Here is a 15,354-nt window from a genome sequence, read left to right on the forward strand (position 1 = left end):
GGATGGAAGGCCAAAACGGAGAGAAAAATATACGTTCAAACGAAAACGTATTAGTGTGGACATGGCCTCTGTAGGTAAGGGCGTGGTGAGCTGGTATCTGCTTATGTCACAGGGCACCACAGCTTCCAATAGGAGAATTGACCTGAAGAGGGCAGCACTCCAACGTTTTTACAACATACATTGTAGAATTAAAACACACTTTATACCCAATTGTCAAAAAATATACTCGAATCAATGAACAGGATTAATAAAGCCCCAGTCTTACAGGTCATTAAATAAAAAAAGTTGCTTTAGTTACCCTTTAAGAGAATAGGGACAATCCTTTTAGACCATGGGCCAGGCGCTGACCATTTTTCCCGTCGTTAAACTGGCAAAAGTGGATTCGGACACTGACTATAACGCTTCACCCAATGGTCCTATTTATCACTGCGCAACACTGCAGTTCCTATGATGTTTTTATTTGAGCTTTCATGCATATTACACATTGGAACATTGTTGCTGGTCACGGTCAGGGACTATTTATTTTCTAGTGGAAGGAAGGTTTTTAGTGATTTTACTTTATGAAAGTTGCACTAATACATACTTTTTTTTAATTTAATATTTTTATTGTGTGGCAACCGTTTTATAAAAGCAATAAGGTACTCGAGGCAAGTGCTGTATCGTGAATAAGTCACGCTGAAGGGGCCGCTGGCACTCCACTTTGCGCCGTTCCTAACAACGCCCTTCAGCCGCTACTTATTCACAATACAGCAAAGCCTCTCGTACCTTGTTGCTTCCATAAAATGATACAAATATCAGAACTAAACCCATTTTTTTTTTTAATGTAAGAATTATTAGGGGGGGAGGGGGTTGTTAAATCGCTAATTTAAAAGCAAAAGTAATTGTTCGTCGGCACGGACATTGATAATGGTGTAGAGTACAGCAAGTGATTTCAATTAATTCCTATGGAAGAAAAACATTCCATTTTTTCTGCTTGCTCCTCGCTCACACACACACATTGATTGTTTGCATTTTTAAGAAGTCTAAAACAGAAAACAAACATATGCATGCTTAAAGGTAATTTTATAGATACAATATATAATTCTTTTATTTAAGATCTGAATTTGAAAGACAAAAATACATAGTGTGATTGAAACATATCTTGTACTACATCATAATGTTTTGCACAATGGGCATCACATGTGCAGTAAATGAAAGTTCAATTTAAATATTAAATAACTGATGACAAAAAAAGTAAATATGTAAACACTAAGCTAGTAAGATATTTGTTTTTCTATTGCAACACTTCCGATTAAAGTGGTTTGGTAACAGTACAAAGAAAGAAGTCATTGAACAAAACTCATCTTCTTCCAGTTGTGGTGGAAAAACACAGTGCTCTTCAGACATCCTTGCAGTTATTCAGTTACTTGACTTTTTTTCTTTTTTTAATGGTCCATGGATTTAGTTTTTCTGCATCATGTCTGCTCACGCCACTCCGAACGTCTGTAAATTAGCCTAAATTTAACTCCAACCATCTGTGGTTTTAAACCAAAGCACTGACAATTCATTGGTGTGTATTTTTAGGTAAGGGGCATTAATGTGAACAGTCCTGTGCATGTTGGTGAGCGTTAGTGGGCTTCTCTATTATTAATTCCCATACAAGCAGATGACAGATTTAGATTTAGTAAGGCCCCTATGCTGGATTAAGATCAGAATAGACTAGACTAGATTAAATTAGCATCTGGGAGAGAAAGGGGGGTCGGCAGGTGACTCTGTGAATGACTTGAGCTCATAGGCAGCACCACTGTCCACTTCCATGGATTTACGGGAGAAAAGGAGCCGGATGTCCCGATGGAGGTAGATCTTTCCAGATTTGGAGCTCTGGAACCTGGAGAGAAATAAAGGTCAAACAGTTAATAACTAGTAACAGTGTTGTAGTACTCGAGACTCGGACTCGTCTCGGACTCGGCCTCGAGACCATATTTTAATGGTCTTGGTCTTGTCATGGACTCGTGTCCATTTGGACTCGGAATTGACTCGAACATTTTTTTTTTAGGACTCGGACTAATTCCCGAGTCCACTCGAGTTCAATTAAAAATATATTTCATGAATATTAATGTATGTTAATAAAATATTTCTTTAAATTGATTGACACATCCAGTGATTTGTGATTTTCTAGTGCGCAACTGCGCATGACAAATTGTAATAAAATGACCTATTATCATATTTTTTAAAAATAAAAGTAAATTAGGTAATCAACGCTCACTGGTCTCGGTCTCGACTCGGTCTCGACTCTCTATGGACTCGGTCTTGACTCGGACTCGACTCTCTCTGGTCTCGGTGTCGACTCGGACTCGAGTGAGGTGGTCTCGACTACAACACTGACTAGTAACTAGTGTCATGCAAACAACAATGTTGGTAGCATGTTTAAACCACTAGCTGGCAAATACAGCAATCTAACAACAGTTTCTTTGTCTTCCTCAAGGGGGCGTTTGATGGCTCAGAATGTTGAATTCTTGGTGGAGTCTTGTAGATCATATACTAAAATATTATACTAAAAAAGAATTGGGTTAGTGCCTGACATACAATAAAAATCTGCAGATCTGCAATAAAAAGTGCAACAAGTAAAAAATAGGGCTGTCAAACAATTAATCGCGATTAATCGCATCCAAAATAAAAGTTTGTGTTTACATAATATATGTGGGTGCACTGTGTATAATTATTTTATATATAAATAAATACACATACATACTTGTATATACAGTATTTAAGAAATATTTCCATGTATAGATTAATATATAATTTATAATATATAAATATACAATTTTTTCTTAAATATATACATGCATGTGTGTGCATTTATTTATTTATATATATATATATATATATACAAAATAATTATACACAGTGCACCCACATATATTATGTAAACACAAACTTTTTGACAGCCCTAGTAAAAAATGCTATTTTTTACACTAAGTGAAAATTGAAGTATTTTCTATGCGCCAAGTATAACGATTTCAATTACATGAGAGTAGATGTTAAATCTTCATGATGATTTGCACTCGGCTTTTGCCAAGATAAGCACAAATTGAGACATAGCTTTATAGTAACCTATGCGTCTCCATTTATTTACGCTTCCTTCCATATAGTGATGTGAATATTCCTCTGTCTAGTGTTAATGGCTGGTGTATATTTCTGCCGCGTCAGCACACACAAAACGGCTACGATACTGGGTCCGGTAATCAACCACAGTGCGGTCTCCCCAGCAGATCAGCATGACAACAGTCTGGATTGAGCCGAGTAGGGGCTTCAAGTGGGCACCTTCCATCCTCAGTGTTTAGTCGACAAGTCCACGCCACCTAAAGAGGGCTCGACAGTGAATCTGGAGCCCTAGAGCGCCCCCTCCGTCCCCCTAACCACAATCTCACCGCAACCCAACCATATGCGCCTAGCCGTTTGACTAAGGCTGTCAAAGCCTCACTGTCGTCATTAAAGCAGGTTCAGTGGCAACGGTTCCGTATGGCATACTACATATAAATAGTTGATAGATACTATTTGCACCTCATTATAACAGTGTGCAATAATAACAACATATTGAGTGTAAATTACTATATTTATTAAAATAATTAAATGGTTGAGGCCTTAATGGGACAATAAAGCCCTCCCCACACCTACCCGATAAACACTTCATTCCTACTATTAAATACCCGTTAAGCACTTTATTTCCACTTTAAATATTTTCTCCATTTTTATTTAAAATAAACACCATTCTGATCTGATATGTGATGGGGAAAAGGGAAAAGGTGGATTGCGTAATAGTTACCAACACCAGCCGTACTCTTTGGCTTGTTTCTTTTGTAATTTTGTTTGTAATTATTCTATGTATTCCAAGCGTTGGCAATATTGTATGATGTACAGTCATGCCAATAAAGCATTTTTTGAAGTTTTGAATTGAATTAATTTTGTTTGGCACTTAGTGTACTGTAATTAGACTCTCTATCTTGATCAGCACTGTAAAAAAAAATGTCATGCTATTTATGTAGCATAAATATAATTATAGTAATTATTAAATTATTCTGCATAATTATAATTATTTTTAATTATACAGTTAATTAAAAATTAAAGAACATCCTGGCTGCCTGTTCCAGAGACATTTCAATTTCATGCTAATTCTACTTACTTATTATATTTGTATAGGTTGACCATGAAAAATATCTACATGTGTGATCCATGGCCCAATTTTAATATGAAATAACTATGAATTATTTAACTATTATTAGAATTAACTATTTTTTTTTTCAAAAGTGATTACAAAAATTAAAAAAATAAATGGTCTGTATACAGGCTCCAATATATATATATATATATATATATATATTTCTAAAATTAAATGTATCCGTATCCATGTTTTACTAGTATTACTAGGAAAACTGGGATCACCTTCCAAAAACTAAAAGTCAAAACCACTTCTCATTTCACATGTACTATAAATTCAAGCTATTTTTGTTAAAATATCACCATCAGTCAACATTTACATTAAATATAATTATACCCATTTCATTTGTATGCTGTTTTTCTACATGTAAAAGGCTTTTGGTTTTTTACAATATGGTTTGTGTTTTGATTTTGATAATTCTCTGAAAAAAATAGTGCATCGATTTTATGAAATAAAGCCAGATAAACAATTTTGGAGATTTTAATTCTCATTGAAGATAAGAGCTGTACTTTCATGACTAGAAAATAGATGTCTGGAGGTGTTTCCAAGATGGCTGCCAGGGGAATAGTCTTGCTCTAATAAGGACTTTTCAAAAATACTGCATGTTCACACACCTTATTATGCAACCTCTAGGGACCAGTTAAAATAAGTATACATATTCATGAACAGGCATGTGGAGGCCACACTGTAACTGTTAAGAATGTGTGGTCTAGAACAAAAGCTTTACAGCCATTTGACAGTATTCACTGAGCATTTAAAGGAGTAGTTCACTTTTGAAAAAAGCATTTGCTGATAATTTACTCACCCCCAAGTCATCCAAGATGTCCATGTCTTTCTTTCTTCAGTCGAAAAGAAATTAAGGTTTTTGATGAAAACATTACAGGATTTTTCTCCATATAATGGACTTCAGTGGGAACCAGACGGTTCAAGTTCCAAAAGAAACTTTAAGTACAAACTGCAAACTTGTTCAAAGGGCTTTAAACGATTCCAGACGATGAATAAGGGTCTTATCAAGCGAAGCGATCGCTCGTTTTATAAATAAATAACAAAGTTTAAGTTTTATAAGCTCAAACGCTCGCCTTGCTCTGTTCTGTAACGCACTCCTGTTCATCAAAATGAACAAATCTTTTTCCGAGTCATTTGGTTCATTCGGCGAAAGAAACGAACAATTGATTTGGAAAAAGATTTGTTCATTTTGTTGAACGAGTTCGAACAGGAGAGTCACGAACGTGCACCACAGAACAGAGCAAGGCGAGCGTTTGATCTTATAAAACTTAACTTTGTTATTTTTTTAAAAAAATGAGCGATCGCTTCGCTTGATAAGACCCTTATTTATCATCTGGAATCGTTTAAAGCCCTTTGAACAAGTTTGCAGTTTGCACTGAAAGTTTCTTTTGGAACTTGAACATTTGGTTCCCAATGAAGTCCATTATATGGAGAAAAATCCTGGAACGTTTTCATTAAAAACCTTCATTTCTTTTCGACTGAAGAAAGAAAGACATTGGCATCTTGGATGACATGGGGGTGAGTAAATTATCAGCAAAAGTTTTTTGAAAAGTGAACTAATCCTTTAATCCCTGTATGCCTGAATGATAAGTGAGCACTCGATGCCATGGTACTGACCTCAGATGGACGAGGTAGCGGAGAGTTCGTCCTTGCCCCAGTGAGGATGGCTTTTTGTTGTTCTGTCCATTGTACTCGCGTTTGACTGGGACTGAGAAGGTTCTCTGCCGCAGGAATGTCTGATGGCTGGCGGGCATTTCTCTCAGATCATACATCACCACAAACATCTTCACCACTGTCTTATTGGGGTTAAATAAGGTCTGATATTCAGAGACAAAAGACAAAACATCCACTGAGCATCTAAGTTACAAAATCCAAAGCAGAAAACATGCATGCAAATCCAGACAGTCGGTGAGCATTTCATCAGAAACACATGCCTTCAAAAACATAAAATAACGGTTTTATTTCACTATCCTACAAAAAAAAATTATTTAAAACAGTGAATCAGAGTAATTTGTTCATGACTAATGCAAATCAAAGAATTTAAAGGAATATACCAAGCACAAGTATCAGTAACATTTGGGGCATAATGTAAGTTACTATGAAAAAAAAAGACTGTTTTTTTTATTTAAAAAAAAAGAAAAAAAGATTTACACCAGATATGAAAGGACTACACTGAAAAGTTAAGTAAGCGGTTATTTTTTAATGACTATTGTTCTGCTTGCATGTAAATGTAATTCCTATACATTCACCAGTAGAGGGCGCATCTGTATACATTTTTAATGGTTGACGTTCTCCTTTGTTCTCATAGTATTGTCTGATGATTATTACACACACTTATGAGTAGTTATGAATCATTTGCAAAAGTGTGTCATTACCATGAAACATAATTATGTAGGTCTTTAAAATAATTTGATGAATCTTACCACTTGTATGGTTCCTGAAGGAGGTACTCGATATCCCCTCTTACCGAGGGACTCCAAGTTTATGACACCCTGAGGAGAAGCAAAAGAATTGATAAAGATACAGTATTTAAATCACTTAGAATGTTGTATTGACTCCTTAAAAGGTGTTTGTATTACATTTATGCTCTACACAACTTTACAAACCTCAAAAGTGTGTGTGTGTACGTGTGTTGGGGGGGTAAAGTAAAGTATATTACTTTACTGTGACATATTCAAAACAAGTACACAAAATATGTAAGAAACTCAGCCTGGGCCATTACCATGTAGGGGGAAGGTGCGTTATCATCAGAGACGCTGTAGAATAACACGTCCACAGGTAAGGTCATGTGACTGGGGCAGAAGGTTCCGCTGGCACCAACCTCTGCTGTGAAACCCTCAATAGTGCCCAACGGCTCCAAACGATAATTTAATACACATTCCTACACAAAAACACACAGATATACACATCAACACACACAAAGAAACATCTGTCTATCTTTCCATCCATCCATTAGGCATATCTTTAATGCGTGTTCAGGATAAAGACAATATCATTAGGCCAAATAAAGACAGAGGGTGTTCACTATTTGTTTGTGTGTGTGGTCCAGATATTCCTCTATACCGAATGCCCTCTCAAGGATAGTATAAGGAAAGACAAAATGCTCCAAGGTTTGGCTGCATTTCACGTGTAAAATTACGCGTCAGAGTAAGTGCGGTGATTGTCTGAAGCCCATTTAGAATCTCGCCAATCCATTGACTGATGGCGCGGGTGCCACCTTAAGCCCCGTTCACACTACAAGCGACTAAGCGACACGTTACCATTCATTTCAATGGGTTGCGGGCGACTTCGGGTGACTTATGGAGACACGCACGACAGCGCCCATTGGCGACCGGTGGGGCATGTCCAGCGTCGCGACAAAGTTGAGGAGAACTCCAGCGAACAATGAACCTTTGATCTAATAAAACATTGGTACCTAGTCAATCGTTCTCTGAGATTTGTTTTCATAATAATCGAATGTAAAGAGTTTTATCTCTAAAAACTGTTTAGCATATAATGCTAGTAATGGGCATTGACTAAATAAAAAGAAATCGCTAGTTTATACCACTACTAACAAGGCTCAAAATAGCCCCACACTAAAGCAGTAACATAATGAGGCTCCATACATGCAAAACGAAGCATTGAGAACTTTGTAAGTGTACAGACCGTTTAATAAGAAGATACTTTATGAAGACAGTTCACTTCGCGTATACAGACAGGAGCCATCTTAAAAAATAGTTTCGATAAGTTGATCCCCGAATGCCATTCATACAGTTCAGAAGTTCGCTGAACTTCATGCAGTTCAGATCACTCAGCACGACGTTCGTGGTTAGACTTATCTCGCCGGTCTCGTGAAGTTTCATCTCTGAAAGCTCAGCATTAGATGGCCGAATAACACTGTGAGGTAAAGTATCATCAAACTTTTGTTTTTGACAACTGTTCTCAAGACTTTCCTTTACAGAAGCCCTAACTTTATCGAGGTAAACGTTTCCCCCCTGATGCCAGACATAGTGGAGAGGAGTGACAAAATTACGGTAGGATTGTGTAAATCAGTCTAGCATCGCCATGTCAGTGTATTGATTCATTGTCTCTTCATAGTTTGCAAGAGACATTTAATAAACTGAGTGTATTTAATAAACTGAGCGTAGCCTATTCATCTGTCAATCTAAAACACGATTTGATTTGATTCGACCACCGTTACTGTACAATATGCATGTATGTCCATTTAAACTCGATTTTGGGTCAAATGCGGATTATATCATGACACTGGCAAGAATATGGTTACATTTAAAGATGTTGTACCAAGCATGACAATGCTACGTTCAGCTGCTTTTGAAATTATATGTTTTTTCACTTCTTGAAAAGTAACCGTTTTGGACATACATGAGTTTCATCGGGCAGCGACGATATATAGTTTTTACAGTATAAAAATAATGATGTCTATGGAAAATCCCCATAAAACATGGAAATCCAATCGCAGACAGCAAACTGACATTGAATCAACGTGGAAACGACGTCTCTCATGACATTGAAACAACGTTGATTTGCTCATCGAATTAACGTTGAACCAACGTCAGACGCGGCATTCTTCAAAGGTAAATAAAATCGAAAATTGGTTTGCTTTCATAACGTTGAAACAACGCGTTGATTTTATGTTGATTTTCCGTTAGTTTTGAAAGAATGACGCGTCTGACGTTGGTTCAACGTTAATTCGATGAGCAAAACAATGTCAGATCAACGTTGTTTCGATGTCATATTTCCACGTTGATTCAATGTCAGTTTGCTATCTGGGATGTGTGTGTGTAATAATTTGTTCATCTACCTCAAAGTTTCCCAAAAGACTGAGGCTGGCGGGTGGAGCGCTGGCACTGAGGATCTGCTGCTGAGACTCATCACAGTCTTGTGATCTTTTCAAAACCCTGCAAACACACACACACACACACCTCAGTCAGCCATTTTGGGTAGTCTGTAGCTTTAGGGATAACTCTAGTGTATGTGTGCACAGCAGATGGCAGTGTATGTAGAAAAGTCTCAGTAAAGGAAATATCAGTGAATTTTGGAACAATGGCACTACAGCAGGAAATAAAGTGAGGAAAGAAAGTCATACCTCTTATTGGCTGCCCATGGAACACCTCTGCAATGAATCAGAGATGTGTCTAAATCAAAATATCCTGTCTGGCTTTTTCTTTGAGGAACCTGAGGGGAAAAAAGGAGGAAGCAGATGACACATTTACACATTTACAGTGACCACTTGCAGAATGTAATTTAAATATCTATTTAAACTGTAACAAAACAAACAGGAAGCCAGTTGAGGGAAGCAAGTATAGGTGAAACATGGTCCAATCAGTGAGGGCCTGTTCATTATATCTCACAGTTAAATCTTTACTCCGTTTGGTTATTGCCATGAGTTCATTTTAGCCTATCCTTATCCCTAGCCCTAATCATCAACTGATAGGTCAATGAAAATGTTGTCCATGTTTCACTCCCAGATCAAACCTAAGCTAATCTCACTGGTCGATAGGAATGTTGTTCCAGGACCAACGAGGATGGCAAAAATTACAGTCAGCATGGTATGTCAAAAAAAGAACAAAGCATCTTTTTTTTTTTTTATACAGAACAAAACAATTCAGTTGTTTGTCACATTTAATGAAAACCAAAAATGAAAAATGAAAAAGAGCACCACTCATCTAGAGTAACAGCACCAAACTCCCACACACAGTGAAGTGCTTGAGTCATATGGCACAAATCAGAACTCAGTCCACAGAGGAAAACTGACATTGGTATAATTGGAAAACACCAATGGGAGTATTTATGGAAAGTATTAAAATAAACTTGGGTTATAGGGAGGAAGTTTTTATTATAGGTCTATTGTGGTCCATAAGACTTCATTAATGTGTCATCTAGGAAGTATAGAAACTCTATGGACACCATTGAGGCAAACAAGAAGTGATTCAGATGTGAGGCGCGATGAGTCACAGCTTCAAAGAATTTAGGCCCCTTTCAATACAATCTATGTGTTTGGAGGGCAACAGGGATCTGTGCTCTTACAGGGCTGGAGAGGAGAGGTAGGCCTGTGCAGGGGTGGAAGGCTTTTGTTGCAGTTCCGTCTATGGAGTGGCGATTCTGTTTCTTCCAGTTATTGCATGACTTCAGAGGGGAAGGGGGGCGTCTCTGTTTTTAAAAAGACAAAGAGAATAAATTCAGCAGAGAACATTAAATTAGGTAAAATGGCAATGTTAGTGCTCGGATAGACTGGGTTCCAAAGGAATAGATTCAAAACCCTCCACATCAACTAAAAGCATACAATTACACATTGTTACCTAGTCAACCGTTATCTGAGATTTGTTTTCATGATTGCCGAATGTAAATAGTTTTATCTATTAAAACAGTTTAGCCTATAACGCTAGTATAATGCTAGTATATAGGGCATAGAGTAATGACAAATAAAAATCGCTTGTTATTACCACTAACAAGGCTCAAAATAGCCCCACAGTAACACGGTAGCATAATAAGGGTCTCTACATTCAAACTGAAGCATTGAGAACTTTGTCAGTGTCCATACAGTTTAATAAGAAGATATTTTATACACACAGTCAACTTCGCGAATACAGGAAGAAGCCATCTTTGAAAAATAGTCTCTACCAGTCGATCTACGAACGCCGATCCAAGTGCGCTGAACTGTGCAGAATCTCATATGGTCCGTTGTTTCCGGAAGAAACACAAACACGAACCATTTTCTTCTCTTCAATATGTACATGTAGCCTACTGTTCAAGCTAACCTTATTCACATCTCACCAGCGCACTTGGATCGGCGTTCGTAGATCGACTGGTAGAGACTATTTTTCAAAGCCTTTTTTTTTAGCCTTGTTAGTGGTAATAACAAGCGATTTTTATTTGTCATTACTCTATGCCCTATATAATAGCGTTATACTAGCGTTATAGGCTAAACTGTTTTTATAGATAAAACTATTTACATTCGGCAATCATGAAAACGAATCTCAGATAACAGTTGACTAGGTAACAATGTGTAATTAGACCAAAGGTTCATTTTGCGCCGGAGTTCTCCTTTAACAAAGGTTTTACATCCCAGATAGCAAACTGACATTGAATGAACGTGGAAACATGACATCGAAACAACGTTGATCTGACATTGTTTTGCTCATCGAATTAACGTTGAACCAATGCCAGACGCGTCATTCTTTCAAAACTAGAGGAAAATCAACTTGAAATCAACATTGTTTCAACGTTATGAAAGCAAACCAATTTTCGATTTTCATTTAGCTTTGAAGAATGCCGCGTCTGACAATGGTTCAACGGTAATTCGATGAGCAAAATCAACGTTGTTTCAATGTCATGAGAGACGTCGTTTCCACGTTGATTCAATGTCAGTTTGCTGTCTGGGATGGCATGACAAGGTTTTAAAACAAACCAAAAGTAAGCCTATAAACACACTTGAACTTAAAAAATCATATGGTAGGAAAGATATATCAACTCACTGTATAACTGCTCTTGGCAGGACTAGAGGAGTTGAAGGTAAAGTTGACTGGTGTGCTAGAAGGGGACGTCCAGGGCTCCTGGTTCTCGTTCTTCTCAGGACAAGTTGACCCATCCTGGACATGCTTTTCTGCTCCTTTCTCATGGATTGCCTCTTGGGTCTTGAAGGGCTGGATGTATCCAGTCTGGGTCAGCCCATTCTCCTGAGGAGAGCTTGCATGGCTAGAGTTGTTTTTCAAGGAGGCCCAGGACTCTCTACTGGCATACTGTTGCTGATTACTCGTCGTTAAAGTCTGTGATTTTGTGACGCTGTGGTCTTCAAGTTTTGAGCTGGCCACGTTTAGTGGTCTAGGGGAACAGTCTTGCTTACAGGGGCTAGAGTCAGGAGATCTGCAACATTTTGTTGCTTGAGACGTATGAGGATCTGTGCTTGCCTCGCCATTGGGTGCACATGAAAACTTCTTATGGCTTGGTGGTGATATAAAGCCATTTGTCTGGGCTCCATGGTTTGCATCAACCTGTTCATTGTGAGAGGTCTTCAATTTATAGGTGCCATTCAGGAGACTGTAATGCTGCAGTCGCTCCTGAATCAGCCTTGAAATGTCCTGAACAGCATCTGCAATCAGCGAGCCCTCAGCGGACTGGTCACTGAGTACCAGCCGCCTACGTGTTGAGGGTTTTGGGGAAGTTTTTGATTCACGGTCAACTCCAGCCAGCCGCGTTCTGCTTCTAGGGCTCAAGGGGGTGTTGAAGAGAGAAGACCGGCTCCTCTCTGGGAATTCTGGACTGGTTACATTGTGGTTTTGGGGTTGGGGGACTGAGAAGAGGGGTTCTTTGGATTTCTTCAAGCGCTCCTTATCCTGTGATGAGCTCCAGGTTGTTTTGTGTCCCGGAGGTTCTTGAGAAGTGAAGAGAGCATCAGGGAGATGGGGAGCAGTAGGGTCGCAGAAATTCAATCGCTGAGCAATGCGAGCGATGACTTCCTGTCTTTCCTGAAGCAGGGAGCCAATGAGGGGGTTGGTTTCACCTGAGATGGAGCTGGGGCTCGGACTGGGGGTAAATAAAGGGTCAGTGATGGAGAGGGATTTAAAACCACGAATTGGTGACTCCATGGTTGATGTCTTGGGGCTCTCTGCCCCATTAGTACACGAGTTATACGCCTCTGTAGGGGGGGCATCCACACCGCCATTCAGCCGAGAATACAGCCACTTGACTGCTTTGCCTGGTGGGAGACAGGACTCAGGGTGAGGGGGGCATTTACGGGTGTTAAGAGGGCTGTGGGGAGGTGGAGAAGGGCGTAGCGGTCTGGAGAAGAGTGGAGATCCTGGCAGACGGAGGGAACTGCAGTTCTCTCCAGCACGGTTGCCAACCTCGCCACGCTCCAGGCCTCTCTTGCCCAAAAAACCAAGACCTGAGTGGATGCTACATTTGAGTACGGGGTATTTGGGCTGGCGGGGCAAAGACTGAACCCGCACTTTGAGAGCAACACTATGGGACACATTTGGGACTGGGAAGGCATGTTCAGAGGGTGTTTGAGAGAAGTTCCATATCAGTTCTTCATCAGCTGCACTTATTCTGCAAAATACAGCAAATGGAATTGTCAAAAAACAATGTAAGGTCTTTCTTCCTTTCTCTCTTGACTTCCTGTCTCTCCTGATCAAAATATTCTCCTGAAAGGCAAATACAAAATCCTCTGGATGGTTTTACGGACTTTTTACAGAGCACTTTTATATCATTTGTTAAATGAACAAGCCCAATGGAATCACCAATATACAGGGGTTGGACAATGAAACTGAAACACTGGCCAATGTTGGAGGTTTCACATCTATATGCCTGGCGGCCAATCTTCAGAGTGAAGCACGGGTGGATCAGTGATGGTTTGAGCTCCAATATCATGACAATCCTGATTGTATTTGATGGACACGACACTGCCGAGGACTACCAAACCCTTCTGGAGGATCATGAGCACCTGATGCTCAAACCGTGTATCAGTATGATCATGCACCAACATACACAGCAAGACTTGTGACAGAAGGGTTTGATAAAGATGAAAGTGACGTTGAACATCTCCCATGGTCTGACAGTCACCAGATCTAAATATTATTGAAGTGTTTTGGAGGAGTGAGTCCACCAGCATCATATAGTGACCTGGACACTGTTCTGGAAGAGGAACGGCTCATAATCCCTCTGGTCACTGTGAAGGACTTCTATCTGTCAATTGGTGCTGTATTTGGATGCAAAATGAGGCCCTCACCATTCTAACAAATTATTGTGTAGTAAAACCAGGTGTTTCAGTTTTTTTGTCCAACCCCTGTACACATTGGCCATGTTCCAAAACCTATTGAGAATCCTAAAGAAATGCTGATTTTAAATATATATATTTAAATATTGATAAATGAGTGCTACATGTCATAAAAAGAATTACTACTTTACATCTTTTATAACATTTTTATCATTATTAGACTTTCAAAGATTTAACTTTGCAATGTGCTACTAACAACAAACCTTATTGGAATCAACGTTTCAGAACACAGCTATTGAGATACAACTCTTGTCTACATCAGGAAAACTCCATCATTCGTTCCCACCCTGGAGAAGTTGTTTATGTGTAGAGTATGTTACCTGTAAAGTATGTTTCTAGGTACAAGTCCGTGAGAGGCACTGAACCAAGCGCTGAGCTGCGAGAAAAACACGTAGGAACGCACGGCCAACAGCAAGGTTTTCTCCTCAATAAATCGATCTCCACTCCTGCAACAAATACCAAAACCACTTAGTTAAATCTCCCTAGATCTGTGTGAAAGAATGTATATTGCAAGTTCTGTAAGTGACGAGTAGGGTTGGGTATCGTTTGAATTTGAACGATTCTGATTCCGATTCCGATTCCTTGTTTCGATTCCGGTTCCTAACGATTCTCGATTGCGATTCTTTTAAGAGGCGGGGTCAAAAAAAGTTTAGCTAACCTTGCTAACCAATGGTCTTTCTGAAGGAAATAATCCTTTCTGAAGGAAATACTCCTTTTGTGACAAATTTTGCATTTTGCCGAGATTGCGTTATTTTTAGAAAAGTGAAGCCACACTTTGGACCGCCGACGTAAGCTACTCATGTTCGACTTGCGCGGTTATGCCAACACTTCCGGTAGACGCTTCTTCTTTGGTGTTGTTCAGTGGTTTCTTCTTCCGCTCGGCGGACTGTGAATATCGAAACTAGGAATCGAAATTTTAACTTTTGAACGATTCCGGGAAAAATGAAAAGTTAGTCCCGGTTCCAATCGATACTCGATTCTCGATACCCAACCCTAGCGACGAGTATGTCTTACTCTCTGGGTACTGGCTGTAAAGTCCATCTCTCTAGTAAGAGCGCATCTTGCTTTATTGCTGGGTCATTTAGGTCCGTGCAGTCTGTGGTCGAGCCTTCATCGCTGTAGCAACAGTCAGGAAGTAACATTACCTCGACCATGATGGGGATGTGATTGCGCCATAGTAACATGACCTCTGACCTTATTCTCCTTGCCTGACGACACTGTATTGGGGAAAACATTTTTTTCGTTCTTTATTACATGACACAAGATGCAAAATAACCAAGGTGATAAGTGCAATTTCCTTGTCACTTGTGACAAAAAATTAAAACTGTTATCAATCAGGTTTCCAGATATGAAGGTTTGTCGGTCCCTGTTAATA

General features: G+C 39.1%; 1 protein-coding gene across 1 annotated transcript in view; it reads right to left on the reverse strand.

Moving 5' to 3' along the window:
* Positions 1–1,045: 1,045 nt before the first annotated feature.
* Positions 1,046–15,354, reverse strand: part of atosa (atos homolog A) — a 50,592-nt gene continuing 36,283 nt past the window's right edge. The window contains exons 3-12 of the mRNA XM_039681642.2: positions 14,994–15,196; positions 14,300–14,425; positions 11,680–13,252; positions 10,232–10,354; positions 9,291–9,379; positions 9,006–9,102; positions 6,927–7,085; positions 6,628–6,696; positions 5,822–6,021; positions 1,046–1,867 (exon numbers count right to left, since the gene is read on the reverse strand). Coding sequence (XP_039537576.2) covers positions 1,714–1,867; positions 5,822–6,021; positions 6,628–6,696; positions 6,927–7,085; positions 9,006–9,102; positions 9,291–9,379; positions 10,232–10,354; positions 11,680–13,252; positions 14,300–14,425; positions 14,994–15,196 — 2,793 coding nt within the window. The 3' untranslated portion in view covers positions 1,046–1,713. The remainder of the gene's footprint in view (positions 1,868–5,821; positions 6,022–6,627; positions 6,697–6,926; positions 7,086–9,005; positions 9,103–9,290; positions 9,380–10,231; positions 10,355–11,679; positions 13,253–14,299; positions 14,426–14,993; positions 15,197–15,354) is intronic.

Source organism: Pimephales promelas, chromosome 10 (assembly GCF_988280905.1).
Source record: "Pimephales promelas chromosome 10, fPimPro1.hap1.1, whole genome shotgun sequence".
Lineage (NCBI taxonomy): Eukaryota > Metazoa > Chordata > Actinopteri > Cypriniformes > Leuciscidae > Pimephales > Pimephales promelas.